Source organism: Micrasema longulum, unplaced genomic scaffold, assembly GCF_059751315.1.
Source record: "Micrasema longulum isolate JH-2025_06_02 unplaced genomic scaffold, ASM5975131v1 h1tg000044l, whole genome shotgun sequence".
NCBI classification, from domain to species: domain Eukaryota; kingdom Metazoa; phylum Arthropoda; class Insecta; order Trichoptera; family Brachycentridae; genus Micrasema; species Micrasema longulum.
In genome coordinates, this window is record NW_028277251.1 from 45,751 (window position 1) to 61,046 (window position 15,296).

Genomic DNA, 15,296 nt, shown 5'->3' on the forward strand with positions numbered 1-15,296 from the left:
TTACCGTTTACCAATACCTCAGCATTCTCCACTTTGTCCTGTTCGGACCAGTGTGAGGGAATACCCTTGGTTACACCCTGTTTTGTAACCTGGAAAGTAGGTACAAATGCGTTATATTTCGCTGTTTTCAAAATTTCTGAATTGACAAACGAATTGGCTTCGTTCGCTGTCTTAAACCCCACAGACACTCAGTTACTTTATTTATTTGTTTTTTTTTTTGTTGCACCACAACAGGCCAGGAGGCCCAATTCCAGTGGTGAATTACATCACAGAACACCCAGGCTTCAGAAAAATCACATTTATTTTTTTGTGTTCTCACCGGGAATCGAACCCGAAACCTTTCGTGTGTGAGTCAAGCGTCTTGACCACTACACCACGGAGGCCGCCAGATTTAATTCCGTTCCAGACCATCTGGATATTATTCTTATGAAGGAAGCGACCAAAGTCAATGTCGTAAAGGTTGGTTTGGGTGTTGCAATCTACCTGGAATTTAGTGACATGTACAATGAACGGAGCCCGGCCCATTCCATTGTACATGCGGGATTATGTTTTGTTTGGAGGTGTGGTGGTTGGTGTTACTATAATTTTATCCTGCAATGTAGTTGGGGTTGCAGGAACAATTGGTCGTGAGCTTGGGGATTTATAAGGAAGGACGCAGTCTGAGTCAGAACTTAACTTCCTAGGTTTTATTAACTTTTGTTTTTTGGCCCTTGAGACCACAGTTACAAATTCAGTGGCGTCCGGTACAGTCTTCATTATGCCACCAGACGAGTCAGAACTTGACCCATCTGGAGGTTTTTCTATATCATTCATCTTTATAAAAACAAATAGAACTTTTAAAAAAAAATAGAACAATAAAATATGCAAGGTAAAAATAATATATCAGATTGTATTGTTACCTGAGTGGAAGGTTAAGGATAAACTAATATACAAATTAAATAAACTAATTTATCCTTATATTTATTATTAACAGCACTAAATAAAATTGCTTTACTTCTGTAATAAGTATATATAAACTCCTCGAGAAAAAAAAAAAACAATGAACAAAACCTGATGTGAAAAATGTTTTAAATAATTATGTGAAATAAAAAAGTTCATAATATTTCATTTTATTTATTTAATCACCCTTCTATCAACGTGATCGTTAACTCTGTATTCTATTTTGTGTTTCCTCATCATGTGTCGGTTGACACTGGAACTGTGAATAAACTTCATTTGACAAATCGGGCAAGAGTAGTTCTGAACTTTAGTATGCTTCCTCATGTGAAATTTCAACTTGCATTGTTCGTAAGTTGTAAACTCGCACAGTTTACATTTGATGTTCTTTTCCTTTGTGTGGCGTTGTAAATGGCGGACGAGGCTTCTTTTTATGCGGGTTTTGAACGGGCAGATGTGGCAGTCTAATTTAGCGGAGACAATGTGTATTTTGACGTGGCTTCGCAGTTCTTCGGAAGTTACAAATGTCTGGCCGCAATGCTCGCAACTATAGTTTCGGATATTCAAATGCCGCTTGATGTGAATAGCGAGTGTGATCTTGGATTTAAATCCTTTATTACACAGTTCGCAAGTGAAGTTCTTAATGTCACTGTGAACGCGTTTATGCATTTCATATGCGTGCTTGTGCTTAAATTGCTTTCCACAGACAGGGCAAGTAAAATACATCTGATCACTGTGCGTTCTTTTGTGAATGATTAAGCTGCCATTTTGTGAAAAAGAAACGTTACAAACATCGCATTTGTACGGCTTCTCACCCGTGTGAGTTCTTGTGTGGTAAATCAGAGCTTGTCTTCGTTTCGCCGTATATTGACATTCTGTACATTTAAACAGCTTGTGTTTCCCGTACCCGGTGATAACGCCAAATTTAATATTTTTATTATCTTTGTGAATAGACTCTATGTGATTTTCTAAAGCTTTTATACTGCTAAGGGGCCTACCACATATTTTACAAATACGCGATAAAGTAACATGCTTTTTACTGCATTTTATTTGGTTATCAGTGAATTTTTTTTTGCATTTATTTACAATTTCATCTTGAGATTTTGGAGTCAAAATGGTGTCTATTTTCTTTGGTAAATAAAGTTTATCTTTCGATTCATTTTTGCCATTGAATTCAGGTAGATCTGATGTTAAATTCTCAACCAATGGATCATATGCATCACTGTCATCATTAACTTCTTCAGATTTAATCCACGGGTTGCTCGATACTTCTTCCTTTACATCCTGTGTCTCTGTAACATCTCCATTTTCCTGGACCTTAATCTGGTTGGAGTCGCTGTAAACCTTCCTCAGAAGAGAGTCGGAGAGTTCGCACCTGACCCTGAAGCTGTTAGCAGCCTCCAGATCCCCTAGGCACTGAGCGCAGATAATATTGGGCAAGCCGTCCTGGGAGAATATTTGAACTCGCGCACACAACATCACCACAGATGCGATACTTTTAGATTCACACTCTTCGTAGAGAGATCTAGATTCTTCTGTATTTTCTGATAAACAAACTCTACAAAGCTGCTCTAATTTACCTGATTTTTTCAACAAAAATTCCGTTAAGTGGGATTCACTATTCATTTTAAATATAAATATATACTTATATTAATCGAAGAGTTTTAACCAATAATCTACATATTTTTTGACATGAAGCTAATAATAATAAATAATAGAACAAGATGCGTTTACAGAAATGAACCTTATCAAAAATCAAATAAAATGTCAACATGACATCTGTCAAAAAAGGGTATAGACAAAAAAAACCGATTTTAAAAACATCCAAAAAATAGTACCTACCTCCAAGAGGATGATTTTGGGGAATAAACAAATTCAAAATAATTATTTAGCTCGTGTTTTATTTTTCGAAACACTCGTATTATACCGTCGAAATAAATTTTAAATTACGTAATTAATTAATAACCTTTGTGGCTGTTACAATAATTATTATAAAGTAGCATGAGTATCATTGTATTAATTCCTTATTTTTCTTCCATCTTTTCTACACCTGGAGCACGCGGACATCATAAAACATCTTCAAGAGACCATATCGCCAGCCAGCAGTCTCGCCTCCTCCCGCATCAATCTAACTTGGCATGGTAACTTACTCTATAAAATACATTAAATTAACTCTTATCTGGCGTCCTTGCCCCTTTGGACACATGTCGATTTTTGTTTAATCTACTAATCTCACTTTATTTGCGGAAATGACCCCCCCTCTTCAGTACCTGTCTTTAGTGGAAGTGCAAATGTGCTAGTGAGAGGATGTGTCGATCGGGCCAGTGAAAATAGCATTATAAACAAGTAAGTGGGTCCAGTTCGGCTAAGACCCCATTTACAAAATTTTTTGTTTTGTAATATATCCACCATGGACAAGCAAGTTGCCGGCCCAAGCGGTACCAGGGCTAGTACTATAAACCAAGAAGACTAAGTAGAACAGTGGCTTCTCTAAGAACTCAATGATAATTATCCTACATCATCACCAGTGACTGAGCGACAACAAGTCCTGGAGCGCAATAATAGAAAAAATGTTTTGTGTGTCCTTCTGGCAAGTGTGCTTAAATTGTAAAAATACCATAGAATAAGAAGCACATGCAATCTGCTTCAATTAGTAAAAAAAAATGTGTATTTTACCCATTGTTATTTTTATGTTGTTTAATGGTTTTTTTTTTTTTTTTTCTTATAAGCATTCTTTCTATTCTTAGAATACGTGATCAATTTGGGGAAAAAAATGTAGTAAGTTTTATCGGTCAAATTACTAAACACTGTATTTACCTTTTTTCATTTTGTCAATATTATTGTTTAAGACTGATTAAAGCATATATTTTTGAAATTTAAAGATGTTTTATTTACCGATTAACAGAATATGAACCATGTAATTATAAACAAAAATCAAAATAAAAACATTTTTTAAATATATATATTTTTTAAAAGGGTTGGTCCAACAGGACTCGGACGATAGTAACGTAATTTTTTACCACGACGCCAGTTAAGAGTTAAGAAACCAAATTTATTTTTTAATGTTTCTCTTAACATAACACTAAATTCAATTAATACATTTAAGGAAACAATAACAATGAGAAGTATAACTTTATTATGTGCTAAAAATCTATTAAATAAGACGACATTCTTATTTTAATTGATGAAGTAGAAAAACCTTCTAGAGCGGGTTTGGTAACCTACGACTTATTTAGTTTATTTTTAGTTCACAGATCTTATGACAATCCCAAATATTGATATGTCTTCTAGCTGGTCCCGCAAATGAAACTCCTCCAAAAGTTTAAAAGGAAAACATTACGCTCTCATTCAACCTAATATCCCATCAACGCTTTGGTTTACGAAAATTTTGTTGAACAAAAAAGATACATCCACCATTTGTCGAATGAGGATAGGGCATTGCTGTACGAGGACTCACCTTGCGAGAATTGGCGTCTTTGACTCCCCCATTTGCGATTGTCGTTTTGAGGAGGAAGATCTCAACCAATTGTTCTTTGTTTGCCCAATAAATGACCAAATGCCAACCTTTTTTAAGACTTTGGCTCCACTCATTTCCCTTCCTACAAATATCTAACTCATCTTAGCTAGCAGGAATCTATCTATATAGAACCTTTTCCTTAAATTTTAAAAAAATAACAGAATCGATTTGCAGTGCTCGACTGGGGCCTGTTGTCGGATCGGTGACACGGTGACAGTAGCATGAGTATGGGTGGAGGATTGATCGTTTGGTGGAGGGATTCTCCTTTTTAATTTTGAAACGAGAAAGGAGAGAACTTTCTCGGAACTGTTAGACTTACCTATGTTTATGTTGCTTGCAGACCCGACGGTTGGGCCTGCCTGGTTGGGTTGCTGGTTGCGTACTATGAACCAGTTTGTTTATAAAATAATTCAACATGACTTTGGCAAAAGCATACAATTTATTATGCAACGCCATTTAATTAAAAAAAAAAAAAAAAACTTAAAAGATATCACAATATACATACAATTCATAAAATAAAAAATAATAGCCATATTAAATGACAAAAAAATTAATTAAAATGCTGTGTACCAAAAATTATTTTATAATATGTGAAATTTATTAAAATTTAATTCTTGATTCAATATTGATGAAATTGTCACATAAAATACTACTTATTGCTCAAGTTTAAATAAGAAACATTATCATTGTCTTCACAGACTATCATTTTAAGAAGCTAAATAATAAAACATTTTTTTATTTTATTCCTACATACAGAATACATAGATTTTAAATAAATAAAGACTGCATCAGCGTAATAAACTATTTATTGGTTGTAAAAAATATTTAAAATATTTTTAGGCATTTCCCGGTGGCAAAATATAAGAATCTTATAAACATCAATAATCAGAGAGAGAAAACATTTTTGAGAGGGGGAATATGGAAGTCTAGGCATTCACAGGGCTTATTTATTTATATACACGCCCAGTGGGTATTTTAAAGGGCAATATACAGTCAAAATAGAAAAAATAAGACAGTAGTATGAAGTTAAAGAACAAGAATATATAGTCAGCTTAGAGGTAAAACTCATTATTTGCATAAATCATGTTTCTGAGATAATGAGGTTCAAAATATTTTTTTACATTTTCTCAAATATTTGACTTATTTTTCAATGATTTAAAATAATTTTTTTTAGCAAGTGTGGTAAATATTTGTCTTTGGATCTTTATTAATTTTTACCTTATTTTAGTTTTGTTTTTGCTTTAAAATTGAAAAATCTCAATTAATGATATTAATTATTGAATGGCCAATGGCCCACTAGATAGCCCATCCCTGTAGCTTTCTTTTTCTATCGCGCTGATATTATAGAGAAAGCGATATACCCCCGCTTGTCTCCATCCCACCCACCCGAAATATGGCGTCACGAGGAAGCAATAGATGCATTTTAAACCATTGACAATTAAAATTCATGAAGTAATTTAGTCACTTTTACTTGCAAAAATTATATCGATTTCAACAAGTAAAAATCATAACTAATTTTACTTCTCACAAAAATTCGAAATAATGTAATGAATGATTTTTGTGTGATTTTATTTTATTGTACGGCCACTTTTGGCAGATAATGACTTTTACATATCATACATTGAATGTAGATAAGTAATTTTGTACACTCGACAAATTTTTGCTCAGTATTGCAAATAATGAGTTTTACCTCTAAGCAGACGATATGATCATTGATATAAGAGAGAGAAAAATTGGACTAGGTGAGAATGGAAGAGAGAGAGAGAAATGGAATTTGTGATCGCATGAAAGAAGACAACTTGTTATCGAAGAAATCAAGACTGGGATATTTGTTGGCAGACTAAGGAATTCTGGGCATGGCAGAGTGAAAACCATAATTAGCTCTATGGTTTTCAGTATTAAAAAGTAGCCTTATGACCTGTCATTGATGGTACTTTACACACTGTTAGAATTCACCATTCTGCCTAAGTTTGAACATCCATTTTGCTATGTAATATTCAAACCAAGCATATACAGAGAATCAAAAAATATCATACGTGAATATGGAATAGTTAGTTACCTAGTAAGTTAGTTCTCATTCGCCCAAACCAATATTGAATCAACTGCTCTAGTGTCCTCGGCACGGGTCGGGAAGTCACATTACTTTTATTATTAAATATAATTTATAGTGGAAAAAATACAAATAAATAAATAAATAGGCAGAACAGTCAATGTTTTACAGTGTGTAAAATGATCATTTAACCCAGCTGATGACAGATCATAAGCTCTGTAAATGCCTAGACATCCATATTTTAAATAGTTTCATATATTTAATATTGATATCAATCTCGTCAGGGAAAAATCAAGAATTTTCCCAAAGAATTGGACATGTCCAAAATATTGTAATACCTATATAAACACAATTGATCATTTGATTATCCTTCTATCAGTGTGATCTCGGACTCTATATCTCGTCTTGTGTATTCGCCACATGTGCCTGTTAACACTCGAGCTCTGCACAAACTTCATGTCACAAACTGGGCAGGAGTAATTCCTGAGATGGGTGTGGGTGATCATGTGTTTCTTCATGGACTGTTTATCGTAAGCTAAGTAGGAACACATCTCGCACTCGAGAGTTCGCTCCCCGGTATGTCGGACAGTGTGGCCGATGAGAGCCCGCTTCGTCCGCGTTTTAAACTCGCAAATCTTACATTCGAACCTTTTAACATCGGTGTGCTGTTTGGAATGATTGAACAACCCGACGGAGGAAACAAATGTTAGGCCGCATTGTTCGCAACTGTAGTCCCGAATGTTCAAGTGTCGCTTGATATGTATGGCGAGACTCTCTTTACTTTTGAGTGATTTGTTACAGAGTTCGCATATGAAGTTCTTGGCGTCGCTGTGGATGTGTTTGTGTTTTTCCAAGCCGCCCTTTTCTTTGAATTGCTTGCCGCATTCCGGGCACGTGTGGTGCTTCTCTCCGCTGTGTATTCTGTAATGAGACGCCAGGGAACCGGGCTGCGTAAAGCGGTCGTTGCAGACGGTACATTTGTAAGGTTTCTCCCCCGTATGTCTCCTGGAATGATAAACAAGCGCTTGGCGTCGGCGAGCGGAATAAGAACACTCGGAACAGTTGAACCTCTTGTCCTTCCCGAAGCCGGTAATGGTGCCCATGTGAAGTTTCCTGCTGCTGCTGTGCATTTTGAGAATATGATTATCCAAAGACCGCTCGCTGCTTAACGGCCGGCCGCAAACTTTGCAAATAAACGGTTTGAGCTTTCGCTTCCTTTTGTCAATCGTTTGGACTTCATTGCGATCTAAATTATAGTCAATACTTTCTTTGCCTTCAGACTCAATTTTTGTAATAATATCTAGCGAATGAGAGTAAGATTCTTTCTTAGAAGACTGTATTCCCTCTATGTCGTTTGTATTATCACACTGTGACAAAGAGTTCTCAAATATATCATATTGCGCATCAGTATCTGCACTATCCTCCAATTCCGATTTGATGCACGGTTCACAAGACACTTCTTCTTTAACATCGTGGTTTTCTGTAATGTCTTCTTTCTTCTGGACCTTACTATGGTCAGGGTTACTGTAAACCTTCCTCAGGAGAGAGTCCGAGAGTTCACACCTGACCCTGAAGCTGTTAGCAGCCTCCAGGTCCCCTAAGCACTGGGAGCAGATGATATCGGGCAAGCCATCCAGGCAAACTATCTGCACTCGCGCGCACAACATCATTATTGAAGCTATATTGCTAGATTCATACTCATCATACACAGATCTGGCCTGTTCTGTATTTTCTGACAAACAAATTCGACATATTGGTTCCAATTTATCCATTTTCCTGATTAAAAATTCGGTCATTTGAATTTCTTCATTCATTTTGCAATTTAAGAGTTGAATACAATTCAAAATCTATTGTTTTCAAAATTGTCTTTCGAAAATGAATAATATAAATGAAGATAGTGTCAACCGATGAAAACACAACATACAAGAAAAAGTAGTAAATTTAACACGTTAATTGTTCCACACATTGTAATAGTTTACAACGTTACTTTAAAGAGACTTGGATAGAAATCGGCACAAATCTAAACAGCCGCGACATTATGCCACCATTATGCCAATTTGACAGTTGACAGATTTTACAAATACAAACATAATAATTAATAATAATAAATGCGCGTTTGACATTTGGCATGTAAAAATATCTATCTACCATAGACTAAAGCTCATATTATTACAATGCAGTTTGTGAAAACATCATCATCATTCCCTTATATGTACCGAATGATGCATAGGGCACTGCGTTGGTACACCAATCACAGCCTATACTTAAAAATTGATTTCACGTGAAGGCAAAGTTATGGTTCAGGTGCCAGTACGGGAACTACGAAACATAGCAGTGCAAAAATACATTTGAAAAAAATGTTATGTCAACATTGTCGGGAATCGAACCTGAGACCCCATTAACGTTATGCAAACGCCCATATCATTAGAACATACGGTAGAAAAAATATCATATAAAGATGCCCAATTTCAAGTCCATTTTTGTAGTTCTGAGATATTTCAATATCCTGAAATGTTAAATGACAGAAATTTGGAAAATACGTATTGTAAAGTTTTTCTTCCTTATTTTAGACAAAAAATTACAAAATAGTTACATGTTTAGTTACAAAATTATTGCTTGTGAAAAGGGGGATTTAAGCCTAAGGTCAGGACTTAGGGATTTTATTATTAGGACTTAGATATTTTGAGAAATTGAAATAATATTTTTAAAATCATTTTTCAAACGCAAAACTCGATACGAGTATTCTTTATTGAAAAATTAATTAGGTAAATGTATAGTTCACAAAATGCTCTACACGGTAATGTTGCCAACTCAAAACCGATAAAAATTGGACTTAGGCATTTTTTTAAATTGGGTATCAATATACAGGAAGTTCTTTAAACCCTTTCGCATCCGAAACCACGATGATCAGTATGGGCAAGAAGACATATTAGCATATTTAAAAAATATTAAGAACGAAGTAAATTTAAAAATAAAATATTTAAAAAAACAAATGTAGGGGAGAAGCGAGGGGGGCGCGGCCACGCTGTTAGCGGCGTATCAGACTCTCCCCTCTTCGTTTCTCCCCTGTAGAAGAAAGCAACCTCCTCTATGGTGAGTTCTGCTAATTGGTGAGTTGGCCTCCCGCAAACCGGAAATCTATCACACTCTATCATTGGTTGATTTAGGAGACGTTGTGACGTCATTTTAGTGGTTGATTTTAATGTTTTTTTCATACATTTTAGAGAAACTTTGCAGTACAATAAAATGCTTTAATTTTTACCACATGTAAGAAAACATTTTTTTTATAAAATTTTCTGTAGCACTGAACTTTCTCATTGGAATTCCAATGCACCACCGGGTGCGGATAGGAAAAAAATGAATATAATAATTGAGAAAGAAATTTAAAAACATGAATAAAATTAAAGCAAAAGGTAGCTACGTACAGGTATATCCAAAAGATAATCAATGCAATAATTGCAAAATCCTCCTTTTAAAAATTCGTATAAATTATTCTCGGTGTCTTTATGTAGTTTGTTATTGTTTACACATGCGATATAGAAAATTAACATCACATTTGGTCGACCAATACAGTGACTGGATATGGGTGGGTGATTAACGATGATTGAAGATACAAATAGTTGATTTAATCGGCATTTACTTCGTAACACTTCATTATAAATTATTATGAAAATAAAACTTTGTTATTAGTGTTATACAATTTTTATTCTTTTACAAGAACACTACTACAGTTTCGACAGCACATAATCTCACCCTAAAACTCCTGCATCAAGTAAATAACAATGGCAGTAATATGAATAATCTAGAAATAATAAAAATTCACAAAAATTTAAATTCTGAGAATGTGAAGATTATTTGGACATTCAATCCAAATAATCTTCATATTCGTTTGAAAATGCCCTAATAAGGCGAAACAATTGTCACGAAGTTTTTATTTTTATGTGTTTATATTTGTAAAAATAAAATAAAGTGTTCAGTAGACTCAAATCAGTGTTTGATTTCTAATTATAAGTATAAATCACACATTTGATCACCCCTCGCCTTTATTGACTATGCTCCCTTTGCGACCTCCATCAGTCCACTTACCCACTTAGACCCGCGTCTGTTAACACTCTCTTAGCCAAGTCTTCCCACATATTTAATCTTAGGCTTAATTATTGTAACTTCCACTTATGCGCTAAATTTAAAAAAATAAATTCTACTTAACGTCCTTTCCCTCATTGATCATGTTTTCATATCTGTACTTCAGATAACTATCCATATGTATGCTAACACTTTAGATAAGTGGAATAAAAAAACCCCCAGCTTTAAGTTTCACTGATTAATTTGTTTATTTTTTGTTTAAATTCTATGATATTGTGAACAATATTCTGTGTTTACTATATTAGTTTTATATCACCCGTCGATGGGAGGAGTGCTCTCCCGAAACTGTAGTAGTGTTCTTGTAAAATAATAAAAATTGTGTAACGCTAATAACAAAGTTTTATTTTCATAATAATTTGCAAGTATCTGGTCATGCTTTCACAACATTTTAAATATTTAGGTGTTGAAATCTCGAGCCACAGTGACCTATACCTCGAAGTAAGGGAACAAACTAATGAAACCACGGCAACATTTGGATACTTGAGAAATATTGTATGGCACAATAAACACATGTGGATTGAAAGCAATGTCAGAATACATATATATTTTCTAATAGTGAGTTATTTACAACTCGATGTGATGGTTTTCACTGTCAATGTTATCAATATGTTTCTTTTTTGGGTCATACTATGTGTTGGATTTGTTCCAACGTTTCGGCTACCATTGCAGGAGCCATCTCCAGGGTAAACTGTGTGTTTGGTAGGAAATAGTACTTTTTAAGTACTAGTAATTTGTATCGTGTCGCACTCGGCAGTGGGCACATTTCTATTCGTACTTGTAGTATGTAGTGCTGGGAACTATGTTGAGTTTAATTTGAACCCGTCGTCTTGGTTTATGTTATTTGGGTGTCGGTGTATTTCAAGCGGACGAATAATAAAAGAGGCTCAGTGGCAATGTATCAGGACAATTTTTCGTCCTACAAATTGCTATTTACAAGAGGACAATGGTCAAGTCCTGGGACAAAACAATATTGTATTGTCTACGTGTAAACAGCCTTTTATAGTAATGTAACCCGTACCAACCATGTCGGTCTCGTGGTGTAGTGGTCAGCGCGTTTGCCTACCATGCAAGAGGTCTCGGGTTCGGTTCCCGACATGGTTGAAATGAAATATTTATTTAAAAAGGTGTTTTTGAATATTTCATAGTCCCTGGACTGGCACCTGAGCCGTAAGACTGATCATCTCACCTCCATGTAACAAAAATTATCAAGATATGCTGCAATTGGTGTACCGATGCAGTGCCCTATACAGCATTAGGTGCGGAAAGGGAATGATAATGAACCCATACATCTGTATGTATTCGTATTCCCAAAAACGTAAAATAAAATTTGAAACAGTATAAATAAAACAAAACAGACGGCTTATACACTTATTTAATGATTCTTCGATCAATATGATCCCTGATTTTATAATCCAATTTGTGAATACGCTTCATGTGACTATTGACACTAGAACTATGTATGAACCTTATCTCGCATATGGGACAGGAGTAATTCTTCTCTCGAGTATGCTTTGTGAGGTGCCTTTTGACTGCGTATATATCATACGCAGAATACTCGCAGTGCTCGCATTTAAAAGACTTCTCCGCAGAGTGGCGCTTAATATGCAGAACCAAAGTTCGCTTCAACCTAGTCTTAAACTCGCAAATATTGCATTCGAACTTTTTAAATTTGCTATGTTTCTTCATGTGCCCTAAAAGACCGACAGATGACACAAAAGTAAGGCCGCAGTGTTCACAGCTGTAATCGCGAATATTCAAATGTCTCTTCATATGGATTTCGAGGGTCTCTTTACTTTTAAGTCCCTTGGAGCAGAGATTGCAAATGAAATTTTTCGATGTGTCATGAACTCTTTTGTGCCGATCTAAAATATACTTCTCTTTGAACTGGCGACCGCATTCGGCGCATGTGAAGTACATTTTGTCGCTGTGAGTTTTTTTGTGCGAGTACAGGGCGCTGTGCTGGCTGAAGCATGCCTGGCAAACATCGCAAACGTAGGGTTTATGCCCCGTGTGAGTTCTAGAATGATACAGCATTGTTTGTCGCCGATGCGTCGAGTACGGGCATTCGGAACAGCTAAAAACTCTGTTTTTCCCATATCCGCTAATAAGCCCGAAGCATATTTTCTTCTCCGTACTGTGCATACTATGAATGTGTCTTTCGAGCGATCTTTTACAACTCAGTGGCTTTTCACAAATTTTACAAGTGAATGATTTGGTCTTTTTATCTTTCTTTTGCGTTGATTTGTCGAAACTGCTGTTTGGGGAGGTGGGAAAATCGTCTAAATAATTAGATTTTTTAGAAGAACTTGCAGACCTTTTAGAAGTGCGATGTTTTAATTTTATTTTGAACTTTACATCATTAGATTCAGAAGAAATATGATCAAACAATGGATCAAACTGCGTATCACTGTCAAAACTATCTTCCATTTCTACTTTGACCTCTTCCTTCATAATCTCTTGGGTTTCTCTAACCTGTCCCTTCTTGACATCGCTCTGGTCAGAGTTGCTGTAAAACTTCTTGAGGAGAGAGTCGGAGAGTTCGCACCTGACCCTGAAGCTGTTAGCGGCCTCCAGGTCGCCTAAGCACTGAGTGCAGATGATATCGGGCAAGCCGTCCTGGCAGACTATCTGCACTCGCGCGCACAACATCACAACAGACGCGATATTACTCGATTCATAATCATCATAAATGGATCTCGTTTGTTCTGTGTTTTCTGACAAACAAATACGACAGATTGGTTCCAGTTTTTCCATTTTTTTAATTAAAAATTCCGTTACTTCGATTTCCGGATTCATTTTTTTACTCATAAGTTTCTTAATATATACATCAAATTGTATTGTTTTAAAAAGTAAGAATATTATTTTTCCCGACAACGAGACGATTCATTTTCTATTCTTTCACACTTCTTGATTTGTAATTTCAATATACTTTTTTGTCAGAAAATTGATCCAAATTAGATCCTAGTTCCAAATAATAAAACAATACGAATACGCCTAACGTCAAACGTCAATGTCAAAAGTCGAAACAGGACATAGACAAAAATCTTAGACCTTAGACTCCGGATAAAAAAATATTCTTCTTCGTTTTTTCATGGCCTTTTCACATCTCAACTCGGATGTTCTGGCCAGTGTCGAGTATTTTTGTTATTTTTTTTTACATATTTACACATGTGTTAGTAATATAATATGTACAAGTTAGTATGTTAGTATTTAATATAATATATACATATAATAATAAAACATATTTACAGCTTTACACCATTTACAACTAGATATTTACATAGGATTTTAAATACACGTTTATTGGGTGGGGACAGGAGAGTAAGAATATGAATAGGGAATGGGATATTAATATCAGAGAGGTCGGATAGGAAATCAGGATAACAATCATTTATGGGGCATCCAAAAAAAAATGGTTTAAATCTTCCTCATCTAGCTGACATTCGCAAATGGCAGAGTCCCGGACATGGATTCTGAACAGGTGAGAACCATTGCAGCAGTGCCCAATGCGCATTCTGCATATGGAGGATGTCTCAAACTTGTTCAGAATCACTTTGAAAAACCAAGGCTTTTCTGTTACATTTGGTTTCAGTTGGAAAAGATGTTTACCCTTGGCTTGGGAGGACGCAACCCAATATTCTTGCCATGTGCGAAGTTGCTTCTCCTTCGTCATAACAAGGAGATCACCTAGTGGTAGTAAATTACTATAGGCAGGATCCCCGGAGTGGACCACCTCCTTTGCTAACGCGTCCACTTTTTCGTTACCGGGAATACCACAATGGCTAGGGATCCAGGACATAACAATACTCTTATTGGATGCCTCTGATAAAGAAAGAAGAAATCGAGTTTCCACGCAGAGCTCATCCTCGGGATAAGAGGATGGAGGGGATTTGATTTTTTGTAAGGCAATCAAGGAATCCTACAGGATTAGGAACTTGCTATATTGTGAGCTTAAGACGTACTTGACAGCTTCTCGGATTGCGATACATTCTGCGGTAAATACAGATGCATTCTTGTGCAATTTGTACAATCTTTGAAAGTTGTCGTCTTCACAATATATAGCCGCACCCGTATGGGTTGCCGAATCTGGCCGAGATCCATCAGTGTAGATAATTTTCCAACCTATCCATCTTGACGACCGAATACGGTTAAATGTACACCGGGGCTGTAGGTGGCTTTCGACTCCGAATGTGAGTTCAATGCTTGGGGCATAAATAGAAGCTTTAAATGGAAAACGATAAAGGGGAAGAAGGTCTTTAGGATAAATGTTAGATTCGAAAGATTTGTAAAAATGAAAACTGTTGACTAGTAAAGGGGGTGGTTTATGAAACCAAAAAGATGAGGATGTCACGCAGTCATAGAGAAACTGTACTTTTTTGAGGAGCAGGTTGTTTTTTTGGACAGAGCATTTTAGAAGAAATCTATCCGCCAAGTATTGTCTTCTCATACCGAGTGGGGATCACAAGCTTCTACTTGTAAAGCGTTAATTGGAGATGACTTCATGGCTCCGACGACTAGTCTCAGACTTTGGGATTGGATCCGGTCAAGTCTTTGGAGATTCTTTTTTGAACAAGGTTCTAAAAGGAACGAGGCATAATCTAGATGCCTCTGGATATACGCAGTATAAAAAAGTATCTGTATAAAAGGGTG

The 15,296-nt window shown here is 35.8% G+C and overlaps 3 protein-coding genes across 3 annotated transcripts; all 3 read right to left on the reverse strand.

The window, feature by feature from the left end:
- Positions 1–1,099: 1,099 nt before the first annotated feature.
- Positions 1,100–2,707, reverse strand: LOC148285251 (uncharacterized). The gene has a single exon (XM_088227571.1). It carries the CDS (start codon positions 2,560–2,562, stop codon positions 1,114–1,116), a length of 1,449 nt encoding a protein of 482 aa, XP_088083697.1. The 5' UTR covers positions 2,563–2,707; the 3' UTR covers positions 1,100–1,113.
- Positions 2,708–6,722: 4,015 nt separating this feature from the next.
- LOC148285252 (uncharacterized) lies at positions 6,723–8,460 on the reverse strand. Its single transcript, XM_088227559.1, has one exon. It carries the CDS (start codon positions 8,315–8,317, stop codon positions 6,860–6,862), a length of 1,458 nt encoding a protein of 485 aa, XP_088083685.1. The 5' UTR covers positions 8,318–8,460; the 3' UTR covers positions 6,723–6,859.
- Positions 8,461–12,000: 3,540 nt separating this feature from the next.
- On the reverse strand, positions 12,001–13,678 carry LOC148285253 (uncharacterized). The gene has a single exon (XM_088227607.1). It carries the CDS (start codon positions 13,452–13,454, stop codon positions 12,015–12,017), a length of 1,440 nt encoding a protein of 479 aa, XP_088083733.1. The 5' UTR covers positions 13,455–13,678; the 3' UTR covers positions 12,001–12,014.
- Positions 13,679–15,296: the final 1,618 nt, after the last annotated feature.